The 18,695-nt window shown below is 49.2% G+C and overlaps 1 protein-coding gene across 5 annotated transcripts in view; it reads right to left on the bottom strand.

The window, feature by feature from the left end:
• ARHGEF7 (Rho guanine nucleotide exchange factor 7) overlaps positions 1–18,695 on the bottom strand; it is a 134,361-nt gene that overhangs the window by 27,207 nt on the left and 88,459 nt on the right. For all 5 annotated transcript variants that reach the window (XM_042930302.1, XM_042930289.1, XM_042930300.1 and 2 more), the window contains 5 exons: positions 13,224–13,318; positions 12,914–13,009; positions 10,297–10,419; positions 1,374–1,512; positions 340–399 (listed from right to left, as the gene is read on the bottom strand). In XM_042930302.1, coding sequence (XP_042786236.1) covers positions 340–399; positions 1,374–1,512; positions 10,297–10,419; positions 12,914–13,009; positions 13,224–13,318 — 513 coding nt within the window. The remainder of the gene's footprint in view (positions 1–339; positions 400–1,373; positions 1,513–10,296; positions 10,420–12,913; positions 13,010–13,223; positions 13,319–18,695) is intronic.

Here is an 18,695-nt window from a genome sequence, read left to right as displayed (position 1 = left end):
ATGTTCCAGAAACACCGGGGGCATGGCAGCAGGGTGAAGGAGCAGGACCACCTGGTCCTCACCGAAGACACAGCCCACAGAGCAAGACCTTCATAAGGAACTATCATGTCGTGACTTTTTAAAGGTTAAACGATCATTTTCTGGTGTCGACAGCCCAGTAAAGCATGCAAATTTACCACCACGGTAAATAAACTACCGCGATTATTTTGTATTTGAATACACCCAAATTCTCGCTCTCATTTTCTTTCATCACCTAACTTTTTTAGGGAATAAATTTTTCTACATTCATCTGTCATAATAATGCTGAGGGAAAAAATCATAATATGCCTAGTCACTTACTGAGAGGTTTTTGAAGGCAGTCATGGATTTTTGAATATCTTGTCTATCTGGATGATAATCCTTTGAATAAAAGAAAACACTATTAGCTTTCATGAGGCAAATTGTTTTCTTCAAAAGGCACTCTAGAGACTAGCTTGAAACTTTCCCAACCCTTTCAACCCACAATAGGTCTTATTCTTCTCAGCACTGAAGTGTTATTCGTACTCTTGTGGGCCCAGTAGACTTTGGGGAAACTGTGGTCTAGAAGACAAAAGCCCAGGGGCAGCTGGGTGGCCCAGTCAGTTAAGCCTCTGACTCTTGATTTTGGCTCAAGTCATGATCTCATGGTTCGTGGGATTGAGCCCATGTTGGGCTCTGTGCTGGCGGTGTGGGGCCTACTTGAGATTCTCTTCTCCCTCTCGCTCTCTGTCATGCTGTCTCGGTCTCTAAATAAATAAACGTTAAAAAAAAAAAAAAAAAAAAAAAAAAAAGACAAAAACCCATGGCAGGACTCAGCACCTCCTCCCAGCACTGGCCTTGCTGAGGCTCTAAACCACAACAGCAGAGGGGGCTGGCAAGGAAGGGGGCCAGCAGGCCCACCCTTCATAGAGAAAGTTCGCCAACCTGCACCCATACACAGCAACTTAAACCCAAGTTTCTGCCAAGCCTGCGGTCTGCTTTTCAAAACTAAGATAAATACCCATCACGAACGGATTGATTCTTTCACTCTTATTACTGTATAAACGCTGCGCTTACCATTTGTAACCAAGTGTTCCTAACAGGGCACCTCAACGCTACTTAAATCTGAGCTTAATGTTTCGTAGCTTTTGGAGACTTTTCTAACAGCAGCCGTGGGTGACAGAGATCAAGGAGGACATGTAATTTTGTAGAGGGAGGGGAAGGAGAAAACACCATTTAACAAAATCGTTTTGAAAATCCTTCAAGTTAAAAACCTTTGCAAAAACACTTCTGTCGGTTCCCGCCTCTGACACAGACGGCGAGCTTCCCTGATGGGGGCGGAGGGCCCCCGAGCGGCAGCGCGCGACAAGCAGTACCTCCATGTGTCTCTCCAGCTCCTTGAGCAACGTGGGGTACTTGTCCAGGCGCATGAACGGTCTGCTGAGGCCGGTGGTCAGCACCAGGATCCCCGGGCTGCTGGCGCCTCTGGTCTCCATGAATTCTCCCAGCTGCTCGCTGAGCAGAGAGAGTGGACGGCGTAGCGGTTAGAGCCCGCACACAGACAGAGGAAAGGCCCGCCCTGCCGGCAGCACCGGGTTGGGCAGCTAACGGGTGCTTAGAGCTCTCTGTGCTTAGAGCCACACTGGCGCCGGCTACATTGAGACACCAAATGTGAACACCCCCAGAAGGCTCATGCCATCGCTCTCGTTACGGGCAAACCCAGCTGGGCATAACCCGGCACGGGCGGTCCGCTAAGCAAACCCACACCTTCCATTCACGGAGGCCACCTGAGCAAGCCTAGTTCACAGCTGAGCTAGAAGATGGCCATCCTCTGGGTCCCTCGAGCTGGTGACACGAAGTAAGAGATGCTTTACGGCCACAGTGAAGTGAACCGGGGCGCAGATGCCCTGGCCACGCAGGAGGCCGCCCAACAGCCCCGAAGCATTCTGTGCAAGCAGCAGGCACGAGGCAACACCATCAAGTAACGGACTCTTCCACTTAGGCTTTAAGATGTCAAAAGCACGGTCACATCACCACCTCGCTTAGCCTCATGGTAGAGCGCGACCACACTTGTAGATAAGGAGACTGAACGCATATCTGGAAATCCAAAAGCTGAAAGCCGTGCCTGCCTATCTCCCCACTCCTGCCACTTTCACCACACTGCTCATCTAACCTGGTGACCAGCAAGGCCCTCGTGAGGCCTCCATGCTCACGCACTCCAGGTTGGCCCCAAATGCTCCAGTTCAACAGCCACGGCATCCGGAATGACCCATGAAGGTCCAGCGTGCAGCTGTGAGCATCATGCTTGGTCACCCGCATCAGGACTCATGCCGGGGACTGAAGGTCTGGCACCTGCGTCCCTAGTGCACACGACGTTCGGGGTCCAGGCTAGAAGCCCCACCTGTGTTCCTCACTGTTGCCCCTGTGCACCACTCGAGACGGGGGGAGTGAGGGGCAGACAGGCTGGGAGAGGAGCAGGCAGCAGCTCAGGTCACCCCTGTGAAGAGCAGGGTGACCGCTGAGCCCCCACGTCGCACTGCAAAGGACATTATACATGAAGCCAAAAAATGTGAGAATCCCTAAGAATATCAGAGCACATCAGTCCTCAGTGCAGGTTGCCTGATCTGACCTCAGGGACCCAGCCACTGCCTCACCTCCTCCATCCCTTCCTCCCCAACTCCGCTACACCTGCCCACCACTCAAGCTTCTTGGGAACACCAGTCACACTCAGTGCTCCTGGTGAAAACATGTACAGTACTTAGGCTAAAGCACTTGAAACTGCTAGTTCAAAAGTAACAAGCAAGAATAGTTTCCTAAAGTTCAACTAAACAGAGCTCACGTTGGAAACGTCAAGACAAGAATCGGTGTTGGCACAGCCTGCCTCTTACCCAACCACAAGTGACCTCACGTCAACTCTGCGACCACACCTACCAGGGAAAGCAGTTCACTTAACTGAACCAACTCAAAAATAAATGGTTTCAAACTTCAGGTTGAAAACCAATCAATCACTATGAAGCTAGTCTTACGTTTCCTACACATGCAAGACTTCTTTAGAAAGCTACTGCTCCCTAAAATTGGGTTAACAAAAATTAGGAGGCCTGGTTAAGCACGGGATGCTGCACTGCAGTGAGAGCGCACGACTGGGCTGTGTGAACACAGCAACGGTGTGGTTAGCAGTACCTGCCAGCTGCCTGCCTACCCACCTATTCAACCACCGATACACACACACACCCCCATGTACATCCATACACACACACACATACACATGCATACACACATACATCCACACACACATATACATCCATATACACACATACATGCATACACATACATATACATCCACACACACATGCACATACACACAAATATACATCCATACACACAAATAAACACACATATACTTCCACACACCATATACATGCATACATATACATACATACACACACATCCATATACATCCATACATACACCCATACACACATATACATCCATACACACACACACACACACACATCCATACACACACATATATACACACACCCATACACATATACACACACATACATATACATCCACACACACACATACACACACACCCATATGCATCCATACACACACATACACACATATGTGCATACACCCATACACACATATGTACATATACATCCATACACACATGCATATACACATACACACACACATATACAACCATATGCACACATGCATACGTATACATACATACATACACACATCCATATACATCCATACACATATACACCCATACACACACACCCATACATCCATATCCACACATACACCCATACACATACACCCATACACACATACACACACACACCCATACATACATACCCCCATACATACACCCATCCATCTACATCCATCCATACACACACACACAGACATATACATGCATACATACATACATTTACAGGTTTTTAAATCAACCTTTTAAAGAAACATATATACATATTTTGAAGGTATTATCAAAGTCAAAGCAAATTATAAAAAAGGGAGGTTTCACCTAATCCTAATTATAAAAACAACACTCTTACAAGGACAAGAAAATGATTTTCATCCCTATAGCTCAGCCCTTCATGGTGATACAACTTAAAACCAAAGAAGTTGTTGAGCCTTCTCTGGTGTCGTGTCGGTGTGTGTGCGTGCGCACAAGACATGAGACAACATATCTGTGTTCAGAACTCCAGGTCTTCAGAGGATGGTTCTGTCAGGAAAATCCTGGGACTTCGAGGATGGAAACCTGGCACGGTGGTGGCCCAGGGTCTACGCCAGGGACCATGGGGCTCTGTTAGCCATGAGCAGCACCCGGGAGCACCTGTGCCTCCTCCCTTCTTCCACACAGACTTCTCTCCTCTAGGAGGGGCAGGTAGCCGAGGAGTGCCCCTAGGAGGATCCTCCCAGCCACTCCCCTGTGCTCAGCTTAAATGGAGGGACAACTACAGAAAGGCCTAGGAAGGACAGAGGAAAGGGGACTACGGCTGGGCATCCGAATCCCCAGCAACGGTACCTTGGCCTGCCACATGGCGTCATTAGCGCACACACCCACACGGGAGGGCACCCAGTGGGTGTGGAGGTCTCCATCGTCCTTGCCAACAGGTGGGGGCTGACCCCAAGTAGGGCCTGGGAGCCCAGGGTCTGGCCCCTCTGGCTGTAACTGCTTTGTGTCTCACAGACACGGAGCCTGTGCTACTCTCCTCACTTCTCATTCCTCAGCAATGGCCGTCTCCTCCAATCACCCTACCCGTCCCTACACAGGAGGGTGAAATGACAGCTTTACAGGGGAGAAATGCATGTGTTACCAGCATTTCTCTAAGTGTTGGAAAACTGATCAAGCACAGTCCCATAGAATCAAAACTTTACAGTACTAGGAGTATATTTCGACTGCTTTACTTTTTTTAAGAGACCTAGAGACTGCATGGGGGGGGGGGGGGGAAGAGGGTGAGAGACGGGGGGGGAGGGGGAAGAGGGTGAGGGACGGGGGGGAGGGGGAAGAGGGGGAGGGACGGGGGGAGGGGGAAGAGGGGGAGGGACGGGGGAAGAGGGGGAGGGACGGGGGAAGAGGGGGAGGGACGGGGGAAGAGGGGGAGGGACGGGGGGAAGAGGGGGAGGGACGGGGGAAGAGGGGGAGGGACGGGGGAAGGGGGGGAGGGACGGGGGAAGAGGGGGGGAGGGGGGGAGGGGGGAGGGAGGTAGTGGGGGGGAGGGGGGAGGGGGGGGAGGGAGGTAGTGGGGGGGAGGGGGGAGGGGGGGAGGGGGGGAGGGGGGGAGGGGGGGAGGGGGGAGGGGGGGAGGGGGGAGAGGAGGGGGGAGGGGGGAGGGGGGAGGGGGGGAGGGGGGAGGGGGGAGAGGAGGGGGGGGAGGGGGGAGAGGAGGGGGGGAGGGGGGGGGGAGGGGGGAGGGGGGAGGGGGGAGGGGGGGAGGGGGGAGGGGGGGAGGGGGGGAGGGGGGAGGGGGGAGGGGGGAGGGGGGAGGGGGGAGGGGGGGGAGGGGGGAGGGGGGAAGGGGGAGGATAAAGAGAGGGAAGGATGGGGCGAGAGAGAGAGAGAGAGAGAGAGAGAGAGAGAGAGAGAGAGGGAGGGAGGGAGGGAGAGAAAGAGAGAAACCCCTAGCAGGCTCCATGCTCAGAGCCTGACACAGGGCTCAAACCCACCAACCAGGAGATCATAACCTGAGCCAAGATCAGGAATTGGACACTCAACCAACTGAGCCACCCAGGTGCCCCTCAACTCCTTTAACTATAATCCATGCAGGGCCTTTCCAACCACAAGAAAAACCAGAAAAAAGTCTATTCAGAATAGTCATGTTTGATATTACGGGATATGAAATTTTCTAACTGTATTTATGGCAGAGAAAAAGTACCAGAACTAAGTTCTATTCCTCACCCCTCCAGAAACTAAGAATTTAAGAGAAATTTATGCAAACCAAAGTAACTTCTTCCAACATCCATGATCTTAGAAGGCCACAACATGTGCAGTTCAGTCTTTACAGATCATGTTCTATTTTAAATCTAGCACGATAAAACAAAACAGCTGGTTCCTGCCGCTTCGGCAAAACAATGGCTCTTTCAGCTTAATTTCTACTGATGCTGGTAACCTTACACAGCACATCTCCCCTGCAGTTACTGAAAGGACACTGTGGACTCCAACAAAAGGAACACGCACGCAGAGAACTACCATGCAGCCAAGCAAAAAGTTAACAATTACAGTGCTGGGAAAAAAACAAAACTCATTTTACAGACTGCATTATGAAACCTAACTCATTCAAAATAGGCAGCCAGGAACATACATCTACTATTGCGATAACGTGAAGGGTACCTGTAAGTTCTTACTCCAAAGCATGGGCAGTTCTGTGCAGGCATTCCCAAGATTCACACTCAGACTTTAAGCACAATAAACAATCCTACGATTGCAAACAAAGACCGTACAACTTCAGATCAGTACACTGAATCAATCCTTCAAAAATATACTGAAGCACAAAATAGATTAACCCGTAAGCGTGGCAGCTTTAAGACGTCAACATGCATAGGAAGCAGGACAGAGGTTACAGGTTAAGACGCCAGATGAAACGTGGTGAAAGGGGCCAACCGCAATCCCGTCTCAAGTCACCAACTTACGCTTGGGAAGCAGGGTCTGACTGGCGGGCAGAGCGGGGCCCCTCACTGCCCAGAGACCTCAGGAGGGCACACAGGCAGCGCATCCTGCCCCACCAGGCGCCCACAGGCCCGAGGCTGGCCCTCCCAGAGCAGGCCTTGTTCCCCCACCCCGCGACATGCCGTGGGTAGGTGGCACAGAGCTTGCCCCGTCATCGTGAGGACAGGCGGCACCGACATTCCAGTGGGGACGCAAAGGGTCACTGCCGTAATAGCACATGAGAGGGATAAACAACACCTACGCGCAGGCGTCTCCCTTCAAAGTCTGAACGTTTTTGGAAACTAACAGTCTGAATCATTTTAAATGTGGTCTTCCGGACTCACTTCTACAGGGGAAAATATTTAGCATCAGCCCCAACACTGCCCACCCTACCCACACTCTCTATACTCCCAGCCTGAACCACACCCCCAAAAAAGGAGGGAGAATGACAATTTTACCCTAACATCCTGTTTGCTTTCTATAGATCTCCCCCACTGCCACGTCACTAATTCCTAATCCCTAATTGTGATTCTCACAAACACAAAGGTAATCCTTGCATTTAACTTCTGTGGACATCCTAATTCCCAGGAGGAGGTGGCAGAACACTCACGGGCACACAGGCTTCGTGGTTTTAGGAAGGTGTACACCCACACAGCCACCCCCCGGCACAAAGGTGAGGAGGCAGACTTAACAGGAGAGCGCGCCACAGTCCTCCGGGGTTCCCTTCTGTGAACCCTGTACATCCTGACCTCCCTTTCTTTGGCCCCCCAGCAGAGTACGTGTACTCCTTCGTTTTAGTGCACACGGAGACCCTGCGGTATCTGAGCACGCCCAGAAAGTCAACACACAGGGTCCTCCACAGGGGTGCAGATGGGACCACAATTAGCATTCATGCTGGAGCACTCACCTCGCTCACCTGGATCCGGTCTACACGTTTTGCTTACTGCTTACAATAACCCTACCAATCGGCACTCAGAGAAGGGATCTAAAACCCAGGGAAAGCAGGGGACTTACCCACAGCTCACCAGCTGAGTTTGAGGCAGGGCTCAAACCAGGCCAAAACAAGCCAGAGGCCCTCTCTCCACTGCCACCGAACCAGCCACACTCACAGGATGGTACACTTGAGCTTCAGCTCAGTTTACAAAGAGCCCAGCCATGTCTGCTTACCAACAGTCCTTAAGTTTTAAGTTGAAATACTTCATTAACTATTTAACTATAACTGGGGCGCCTGCGTAGCTCAGTCAGTTAAGCATCTGACTCTTGATTTTGGCTCAGGTCATCATCTCACGGTTGTGGGTTTGAGTCCCACCTCGGGCTGTGACTGACAGTACCGAGTCAGCTTGGGATCCTCTCTCCCTGCCCCTTCCCCACTTGCACTGTATCTCTCTCAAAACTAAATCAACTTAAAAAACATATACTTGGGGCACCTGGGTGGCTCAGTCAGTTAAGCGCCCGACTTTGGCTCAGGTCATGATCTTGTGGTTTGTGAGTTTGAGCCCCTCATTGGGCTCTATGCTGACAGCTCACAGCTTGGGGCCTGCTTCAGATTCTGTGTCTCCCTCTCTCTGCCCCACCCATGCTCATGCTCTGTCCCTCAATAATAAACGTTAAAAAAACTTTTAACTAAAATTAAAATTACATATGTATGTATGTATATACATACATACATACACACACACACACACACTTAACTAGGGACACGTGGGTGGCTCAGTCGGTTGAGCAACCGATTTCAGCTCAGGTCACGATCTTACCAGTTGTGAGTTTGAGCCCTGCGTCAGGCTCTGTGCTGACTGCTGACAGCTGGCAGCCTGGAGCCTGCTTCAGGTTCTGTGTCTCCTTCTCCCTCTCCACCCTCCCCCACTCACTCTCTCCCTCTCAAAAATAAACATTAGAAAAAAAATCTGTAATATGTATGTTTAACTTACCCTTCATGCTACTAAAATTTTTTTTCATTTATGGTTTAAAAAAATTTTTAAACTGCTGTTTTCAAAAGTCACTGTGAAAATTTTCCTAACACACTTAACTAAAAGTTCATGCCTGAGAAGCAGAAACAGAATCTCCGCGCTCAGAGCAGCCCTGGCCAGTGACTCAGCCACTCTTCTAGCACCTTCCGGTTCTTGGGAAAAGACATGGGCTTTTCTCGCCAAACCAGCAGGAATCTGTACAGTCTGTTTCACTTGTTTTAATTTTGTTCCAGGTTGAAAAGCTGAAGCCAATGGTCTCCAATTTAAGGTTGTACCTGTAAGACCCAGCCCTAATTCTATTTTTTTACAGTTCTCTTTACATAATACACCCGAAGTACAGGAGTATTGTACGGATGAGCTAATAAGCTCCTCTAACACAACACAGGAATATCTAACATGTGCAAAGCAGAATGCAAGGTGACACTCAGTTCTGTGCTCATGACAGGTAATTTTCATATAGGCTACAATTCATTCCAAACCACACATGGTTGCTCACACGTGTGTTCAGACTACCGTTAAGCAATGAAAGTTCCTATGATAAATTTATTCTATGCACTGCTCTCAGGCCAGGCCCGTACGACTACTGAGTGCATGAAATGTGGCTAATCGAACTGAATTTTTAATTATTTTTTAATTAATGCTTAAATGAATTTAAATCTAAATTTACACAGCTACGTCATTAGGTAGCAAAGCCCTAGAGATATGGCCTTGCAATTTTTGGGCATAGAATAATGTAGTTTGAAGAGCACACTCAGCATTACCAAAATATTTTCTCTGCCAGGCATTTTACATTTTTATACACACACACACACACACACACACACACACACACACACACACACACACACACACCACACACACACCACACACACACACACCACACACCACACACACTGAAACCTTGAATCGCAAGTAACTTGCTGTGCGAGTATTCTGCAAGAGAAGCAAACATTTCTAATAAATTTTAACTTGATAAACGAGCAATGTCTTGCAATACGAGTCATATCGGATGCCAAATGTCACATGATCACAACCAAGTCAGTGGTTCCTGAAACTCGCTTTGATGTATGAGTGCTCTGGGCTACAAAAGCATGTTTTCCAAACAAATTATGCTCATAAACCGAGGTTCTACTACATAAAAACAATTTATGTATACAGATAAATATATATGTGTATACACACACACACACACACACACACACACACACACACACACACACAGTAAAACCTTGGCATATGTGTAATTATGTATACTGGCCCTAATTTTCAATCCAGCATTTTCTCTCACAGCCAATCTAATTACACTCCATACTTCCACTCTTAGGAACTAAGAGAAATGGGATCTAGCATCCTGGATTTAGCCTACAGCTCCATTCCAGAACCCTACCAGCTCCTCAAATCCACTTTCCCAAGGGCTCCAGGCTGAAGGGAGACTTTGGAAACACCGTTTTCTACTCCAAGAATGCTACTCAGAACCTGAGACCCCATACCAATGCTTCTCAGGCACTCAGCTTAAGAGGTAATTAAAACACAATAATCGTTGAACAAACAAGTGAATACCAGCACTGTATTTCATGTAACGTGTGGCCCACACAAGCCAACGTGGAGGGAACCCCTTGCCAAGAAGTCCCTGCCCTCCAGGTAAGGGTGTCTGGCAAGTGCACCTGTGCTCCGTGAGAACGTTCACTGCAGATGGGTGGTTGGCACAATACGCGAGGTACAAGGTTTTCATCTGTGGCATCAGATTTAAAAAGCATCCTCCAACTCTCTGCTGAGCTTCTGGCAACCTAGAGATACACAACACAAAGGAAATAATCCTAAGTTTCATAGAAAGAAAATTGCCAAGTAATGAACACAAAATCTGAGACCTCCTTGTAGACCACCTCCGTGAAAACAAAATCTACAAATCCCAGAACCTAAGTGTTCACACCAGCAGTCCAGCAGGGAGAGGTATCTACCTCGAAAGCGGCTCTGCTAGGAAGCACCAAACTAACGCCCTTCCTTTTCTCCAGCATCCAGCCTCCACAACCCACCTGCACACAGCACAGCCAAAGCCCCACAAGTCCGACTTTGGATGGTGAGAGAAATGCAGATCATGAACCTTTAAGTTTTGTACAAAAGGAGAATTATAAAACATGACTACTTGTTGGCAAGGTTTCTACTTAAGCAGCATCAAGACGCGTGCATGCGCGTGCGCACACACACACTACAGCCCGCCTTCCCTTCAGGTAAAAGTTGGAGACAGAGCACAGCCACAGACCCATCTCCTCCCAGGTCTAGGCCGGGGCAGTTGCTGAGCCTGGAAAGGCCGTGAGCTCACAGTAACAGGAAGAACAGAAAGCGATCAGTACCACCAGTGGAAGCAGAAATGCGCACGTGGGGCCATCCTAACCAGACAGGCACGGCCAACTCCAAGATGGAGGCCAAGCCCTCAGCTGGGCGCAATCATCTACAACGTTCCACCTCCGGCTACAGCCTCACCATTCCTATCAAACGGACTTCTCTCTCCTGCAGATACACAAACCTTGAACAAAATATAAAACCAACCTCTGCAGGTGGTAGAGAACCAGGGAGGAAGATTCTGGAGACGTCTGGCATTTGGAGAAGGAAAGGACACAGGGTGTGTCTCCGGTTCTCTGTACCTCGGGGCCAATGGTGGCTGAGGCTGGCTTGCGTAGGGCAGCTAAACCCCAAGAGAAAACCACAGGATCTGGCTGAACGTGAGCTGATGGGACGTGGGCAGGGGACGACGACACCTCGGACTGTGAACCTGAGCTCTGCTCCGATCTGAGGACTTTCAGAACACTCACGATCAAAGATAAGGGGAGCAGTTGATCAGGAAAGCTCATCTCCGACCCTCCGCTCTCCTGTTCCACCATGGCAAATCCAACATCTCATGCCAACGCACCGTGCCCTTGAGGAACTCAACCGAAACAACACCTAAGTCCTACTGAGTAAAGAGCCAACACAGGCCTGACTAGGTGCTGGACTCTCAGCTCATGTTCCCTCCCTGAATTTCAGCATTCAGATCCGTACATCTGCGGTGCAGACGGGGAGATCCACGTGCTTTCACAAGCCTGAGGGGAGGCCCAGAAGAGGCGCCGCAAACGTACTGTAAAAATATGAACTCCTTCAGTCCAAGTTCTCGACAGCCGGTGGGGGAAGCAGGGGCAAACGCCGACTTCCACTTGCACACCCCGGGGCTGGCCTCCTGCAAAGACCCCAAACTGAGGGCCAATCACCTTCATTTACCAAAAGGAAAGCAGTGATTGCCAAACTCCTCTCTTCATGGCCACCTAAGTCAGGCCACTCACATGAACCAAACCGCTCCAGGAGGAAGCAACGTGAATTTGTCTGAAGGCCAGCACTCACTCTGCGCTTCCCCTGCACACCTTCCGGGATGAAGGGCCTGGAGGGGCCTGGAACCTACTCCGAGCACAGCCAGCTGTGCGCCTGGGGCCCAGGGGGCAGAGCACCCCTCGCCACTTCCCAGACTAAGACAAGAAACTACAGGAAGGACAAACCAGAGACCAACCAGATCCCAAGAGAAAAAGTTACCTCATCCTTCTGTCGGCTAAAGAAATAGAAATTGCAATAACAAGTGCCCCCCTCTTGCATCAAGTCCACAGGTAAACAAACCTCAAATGTCACATGGTGACTTACAACCTACAAAGTTCTCACATATGTCAAGACTTCAAGTCCTCCAACACCCAGCAGGCACTTGGTCAACTAAGTGAACTACACTACTGAGATCAGTAAACTGACCCTAACCCTTAAATGTTTCACATTAACCAAGAACAAAAGAGTCGCACACACACACACACAAAAAAAGCCAATCTGGTGGCCAATCAATTCAGAACATGCCTCCCCACCCCAAAAACACCTTGGAAAGAAAACCAAGCCGGGTATGTGCGGGCAGCACGTTCCAGACACCGCATTTCACTATCCTTGGATTTCCGGCGGCCAGGAGCAACCCTCGCACAGAGCCTCTTCCTCCTCAGGCTCCTCACCCCTGCCTCCCCCATCCGCCCAACACTGTAAACTTCACTGCTCCCCGCAAGACGCTCTCCTTTCTCATCAGGAGACCTCGCCTTCAAAGACCCCAACTAGAAAAACCAGACGTCAGAAACACAGCTTCTACTAGAAGAGTTGATAACTCAAAAGATTCAAAATAAAGGTTTCCATCTTCGGAAATAGGAGTTCTAGAATCAGATCAAAGCACATTCTATACCTACCCGTTGTACTAATCTGAATTTCACAGATTTTTAGCGTCGTACTTACTTGGTGCATTCTTCTAAAGACTGTACAAGCATTTGCTGGAAAGAACATATCTCTTCTAGATTTCCCATTAAATATGAAATGTTTGCTGAACTTAACCTAGAGCCAAGAAAAAGAACAGTGAGACTATTATGTACTGTCACTCTCCTGTCCCACCCCAGGGCCCTATTTGAGTCTCTAACCCACTAAAATCCTTACTTCTACAGCAAACTGGTACAGTGGGTTCCGTTCCACCCTCCATTCTGTGAAAACCTGAGCAAACAGCCTAGGCAATGACAATGCTGCAATTAACACAGTTTATCATCCAACTTACTTCTCGCTGGTCTGCAAAGGCCGCAGGTAGGTAGAAAGCACAGTCTGAAGTTCTTTAGAATACTCATTTTCAGTTTCCAAAATATTCTGTAGCACCTACAACAAATGGTGAATAGCATTATTCGCCACTAAAACTCATGAGCTTTGACAAGTGCATCAGCATCATTCACTTTACAGGTTGCTTCTACATTAATACTAGTGTGCTTAATATCATCACTTCCTGTGACTTAACTACCAAAACCCACGTACCGAATTCTTACTATAGCTACATAACAGACTTCATCTCATTGCCACACACATAACACAGGCACACCTAGAACGAGGCTGGGAGCACCAGGGTAGCCCGGTCAGCTGAGCATCCGACTCCTGATTTCAACTCAGGTCATGATCTCACGGTTCATTGGATTGAAGAGCTTCAGACTCCATGCTGAGTATGGAGCCTGCTTGGGACTCTCTCTTCGCCTCTCTCTTTCCCTCCTCCCACCTCAAAATAAATAAACTTTAAACAAAACGAAGAATGAGTGGGGCACCTGGGTGGCTCAGTCAGTTGAGCGTTGGACTTTGGCTCGGGTCATGATCTCACGGTGGTGGGTTCGAGCCCCGCGTCAGGCTCTGTGCTGACAGCTCAGAGCCTGGAGCGTGCCTCAGATTCTGTGTCTCCTCCTCTGCCCCTTCCCCACTCATGCTCTCTCTCAGTCTCTCAAAAATGAATAACCGTCAAAAAAATTTTAATTAAAAAAAAAAAAAAAAAGAGTGACGCTGGAACCAACTCCATCATCAGAAAGTACTGCAGTACTGCCCTATCTGTTCAGATGCAAAGAAGAAACCACAGGTAATCATAACAGCAAGGACACAAGGATCAATCTCTGACACTGCGTCGTGCATAAGCAGCCAGCCACTCACAAAAAGGATATCCTGCACATCCCACTTATAGTAAGTCCAAGAACAGGCAAAACTAATCTAGGAGGGCAGAAATCAGAAGGGGGGAGAAGTGACCATGGGGAAAGGGGCCAAAGTTTCCAGGGTGATGGACATGTTCTATATTGTAATTTGAGTAGTTGTTATAGACCTTGTCCAAGCTCCATGAACTGTACAGTTAAGATCCATGTATTTTAACATATGTAAAATATATTTCAACTAAAAACATCTAGTTTGCTCTTCAGATTGCACTTAGCAAATCTAAATCAATTTCATTAGAGAACAGTCTCAGATCTTATACACATTTATTAAATATCAAAGGTCCACCAGTAGAAAATCCTTAAGAAGCCACTACTTTAAAGACGGAACAATGATGAATCAACCTTAAAATGTTTCCTGATACCCTAATGTTAGTACAGCAAATTCAATGAAAACAACTTTATAATTCCTAAAAACAGGTTTTAAAAAAATGCAAAACAGCTGGGCTGAAAAATACGCCTCAGGTCGCTTGCGTGGCTCAATCAGTTGAGGGTCCAGCTCCTGATCTCAGCTCAGGTCATGATGTCAGGGTTGTGGGATCGAGCCCTGTATCAGGAGGTCTGTGCTGAACATAGGGCCTGCTCGGGACTCTCTCCTCCTTCCCCCACCCTTCTGCCCTTCTCCCCAACTTGCCCTCTAACAATACAAACGTTATCTATGAAAAATAAAAAATAAGCCTCTTGGCATCAGTAACTGCCAAGAGCAAAGGCCCTCCCCAGGCAGGGTGGGAAGGTGCCTGGACGAGGGCAGGCAGGAGACTCCTCACCGAGGCCGAGCACACCCCCGGAGCCCAGCAAGGTGCTCTATGCTAGCATCTCTAATCCTCAAAGTCTTCCTCTTGAGGAGGCCAAGATTCAAGTGGAGAGGGTAAGTATCCCCCCAAATCAGACAGCCAGCCAAGAGCGGGGCCGGCATGTGCATCTTGATCTGCGGCCGCACGGCCCCCTCACCGCCTCTCCGGCTGCCAGGACGAGGGCAGTGGGACTTGACAGAAGCAAGGAACGTAACCCCTTCCTCAACCACTTTCCATCCCCCTCTGGCCACAGACCAGCATCTTCTTTCCTCACATAATCACGTCACACATATCTTCTGAGCATCCACTAGAGTCCTACAACGCGTGATTTCGTCTTCCAAAACAAGTTGCCTAGGTCCCGCAGAAAAGCCGTGCAGAATAAAGACAAACGTGGTCCGGCTTCCCCCCCAACTTGGTAATTAAAATACGTGCTTAAACAAGTAGAAGTGATCAGTAAGCCCAGTTTAGATTTCCACACCAGTAACACACACCACGGATTCTCCACCTGTTCGGTACGTTTTCTGTGCGCTGACCAAAGAGCACGGTCCCTCACGAGGAAACGCAAACCCGAGTGAGTAACTTCCACACTACGCTGTGTGCGATGAAGACAATCGGCTGCTTTCACGGAGACTTCGGCTCTGGTTTCGCCCCTGAATGGGTCTATTCATGCAGGAGTGGGGGAGAGGGCCACAGGGAGGGGGCGGCGCTCCAGGAGCTCATGCCTTTGTGGGGAAATCTGGGTGTCGATCCCAGGATTACAATGTCTTCCTTCGAAGAAATGGTCATTGGGCACGAATGTCAAAGGAACAGTGGGCAGAGAACATACTGTGACACCAGCCACTGTAGCAGAAAATCAGACGTTCAACCAGATCTTGTCCTTCTAAAGTGACATGAAGTCAACCAAGTAGAATATTCCTTGAACTAAAAACAAAAACTCTGTCACAGTAAAGATGAAAAGTCTTCAGTGTTCCAACAAAAATTAAATGAGGATCTCATGTCAGGAGTACAAACACTACAAAGCAGCAGCAGAGCACATGTGAAAACCTGCACACCTTTTATAGGAGGAGGGAGACAAGTGCAAGAACACCTCCCCAGCGTGTGACGATAGTAAGACGGCATTTCCCCCATCACAGCACCAAGCACAGTATGCGGATATAGAAGCCTCCCGTAAGAATGTACCAGAAACAATGCCAAAGAAACCTCTGCCAAAAAGTGACATCAAGGCAGTCAAGTTAGTTAATGTCAACCACCAGTTAGAAACATGCTCTTCCGGTGTGTGCTAAGGACAAGTTCCGTAATCCTCCCGTCCCAACACTCCCCGTCACACTCAGCTGTCCCACCAAACACTCGCCCCAGACCAGACAGGGCTGACCTGACCGAGTCCCGCTGACGCCAGGAGCCACCCCCTCCCCGCCCCCTCCCCAGCTCCAGAGCACCTGTCTCCCCCTCCGGGACTTGCGCGCGCTCTGGCTGCTGCAGGACCCCATGTGACTCCCCCGCCAGGCTCCAGCGCTCCATGCCACGAAGGCTGGTCCCACACGTCTCACAGCAGAGCAGCCTCTGCTCCACAGCTGGGGAGGGAGGCCGGCCTCCGCCTCAGCGAGCTCTCCCTCAGGCGTGAGGCGTGGAGAGCCCCCGCCAAACAATGGGGCCACACAGGAGGAGGACATCAGGCAAACCACACAGACAATCCCAGAGCTGTCAGCCGTTACAGCAACACAAAACAAAAGGACTGACTTCATTACCCGCAGACGCACAGAAACTCACTTCATTACCACCATTAAAAGAGTGCTCAGTATCGCAGATTTTACACGGGAGTTGCAAATTTCACCGCAAATTTTGGTAGGTTTCATATTTTAGGTCATTGAATCTTTTAAAAATAACTTATTTACATATAAGAAACAAGTTTTCTTAGAGATTTGATCAAGATGGAAAGATCATCATTAACTAAAACCCAACTTCTAGAAACAACTTTGGTTTGGTCCTAAGCACGCCCTTGAAACAGTAACAGATTCAGACAACAGGAAATAAGCCACCCGCCCCTCCCTACACAAGGGAAAAATCATCCTTGCACGTTTCCTTTCAACCCAGTCTACTTAAACTGTACTTACATTCTCAGAACACAGATTCGAAGACCAGACTTGAGCCTCTGGGGAATGACAGGAAGGAACAGCCTGGCCTCGCTGCTGCAGGAAGCAGTTCCAAACCCCCTCCCCGGCTCCACAATCCACCCCCTACCCCGACCCCCCAGTCTCCCACCGGCAGGTACTGACTGAACAGAGCTCTCTCGTCTCCACAGGTTCCCAGAAGAGTCTGGAAGGGCCATGCAAAGGTTTTAAGTTATTGTGTCTTTTGAAAAAAACGTTACAATATTTCTAAATTTCGGGGATTCAGGAGGCCTTGGGATAGATTTCTTCCAAACGCTAAAGGCTCACTACGCAAAAGCTCCAGCAGAAGCCTTGGTTCCACTGGGCTACAGATTGCTGCAAGAAGCCGGCCTCAGCAGACAGATGTCCACGACCGCACGGTGATACACCAGGGGCCAGCCCCGGGCACCCAGCAGACCTGGGCACAAATCCTGGCTCTGCACAAGTCTATGTGTCTGTTTAAAAAAGGCAGTATTGGGGGAACAGGGTTATTTTTTACAGGGTGGGGACACTCAAGAGTATCAGCTACCTGACACAAACCTCGTAACACAGTCTTCAAACCCAAACCCAGAATCCTTCATGGTGCTCCTTCTTACACGACTCCATTAGCCAGGAGGTATGGACTAAAAAGCAATCTTGGTTAAGGTGTTAGTTAACCTTGGGAAGCAAAGGGAGAAGGAAAAACAGCACAAGTAGGGCTTGGGGCCAGTGCAGGTCTCTGTGTACAGAGGCTGGGCCAGCTGTCTCGGTCTCTCCCTTGGTCCAGGATGCAGAGGCTCCAAGCAACTCAAGGAGCCAAGAGGAAAGACACGCACTATTTCTCCAGAGCACAGCAAAAGTCCATGGAAGCTGCTGTAATGTTCTATGAAAAAATGCACGCCTATCCCTTGTGTTTATTAAAACTAGTCATTGCTGGGGCGCCTGGGTAGCTCAGTCGGTTGAGCATCCGACTTTCAGCTCAGGTCATGATCTCACAGCTCGTGAGTTCGAGCCCCGCGTTGGGCTCTGTGCAGACAGCTCAGAGCCTGGAGCCTGCTTCTGCTTCTGTGTCTCCCTCTCTCTCTGCCCCTAACCCACTCGCATTCTGTCTGTTTCTCTCAAAAATAAACATTAAAAAAAAATGTAAAAAAACTAGTCATTGCTACCTATCATAACCTCAACATTTCACAGGCAAAAGCTGCCCTGCCTTTTCATTACACTCGGCACAAGCAGAAGTTCCCCGCTCCCTGTTCCCATAGATAAAGAGTTCTGACACAATGCCCTAGATAAAAGTGTTCAATAGAACCTAAAAACTAAGCCAGTACCACTAAAAGTGTCAGGTGGTAAGGACTGGTCTTCCCAGATGGACATACTTAAAAAACCTCCCTCTCTGATGATGACTGAGGAACCCCCTTCATCTCCTAAAAGAAGGAAACTCCAGATCTCTCACTCTGTCTGGGGGCATCAGCTTACACAACAGAAATGCCTTCTCTAAGCTCTCTCTACGGGACAGGTCTTACCATCCTGCAGGTGCACTCATGTTCTTCCGCTGTTAAAATCCAGCAAGCTCAAGCAGGCCACAAACGACAGATTCCTG

This window comes from Panthera leo, chromosome A1 (assembly GCF_018350215.1).
Source record: "Panthera leo isolate Ple1 chromosome A1, P.leo_Ple1_pat1.1, whole genome shotgun sequence".
NCBI lineage: Eukaryota > Metazoa > Chordata > Mammalia > Carnivora > Felidae > Panthera > Panthera leo.
The sequence above is the reverse complement of the archived record's forward strand: the minus strand, read 5'-3'. Positions and strand labels throughout refer to the sequence as shown.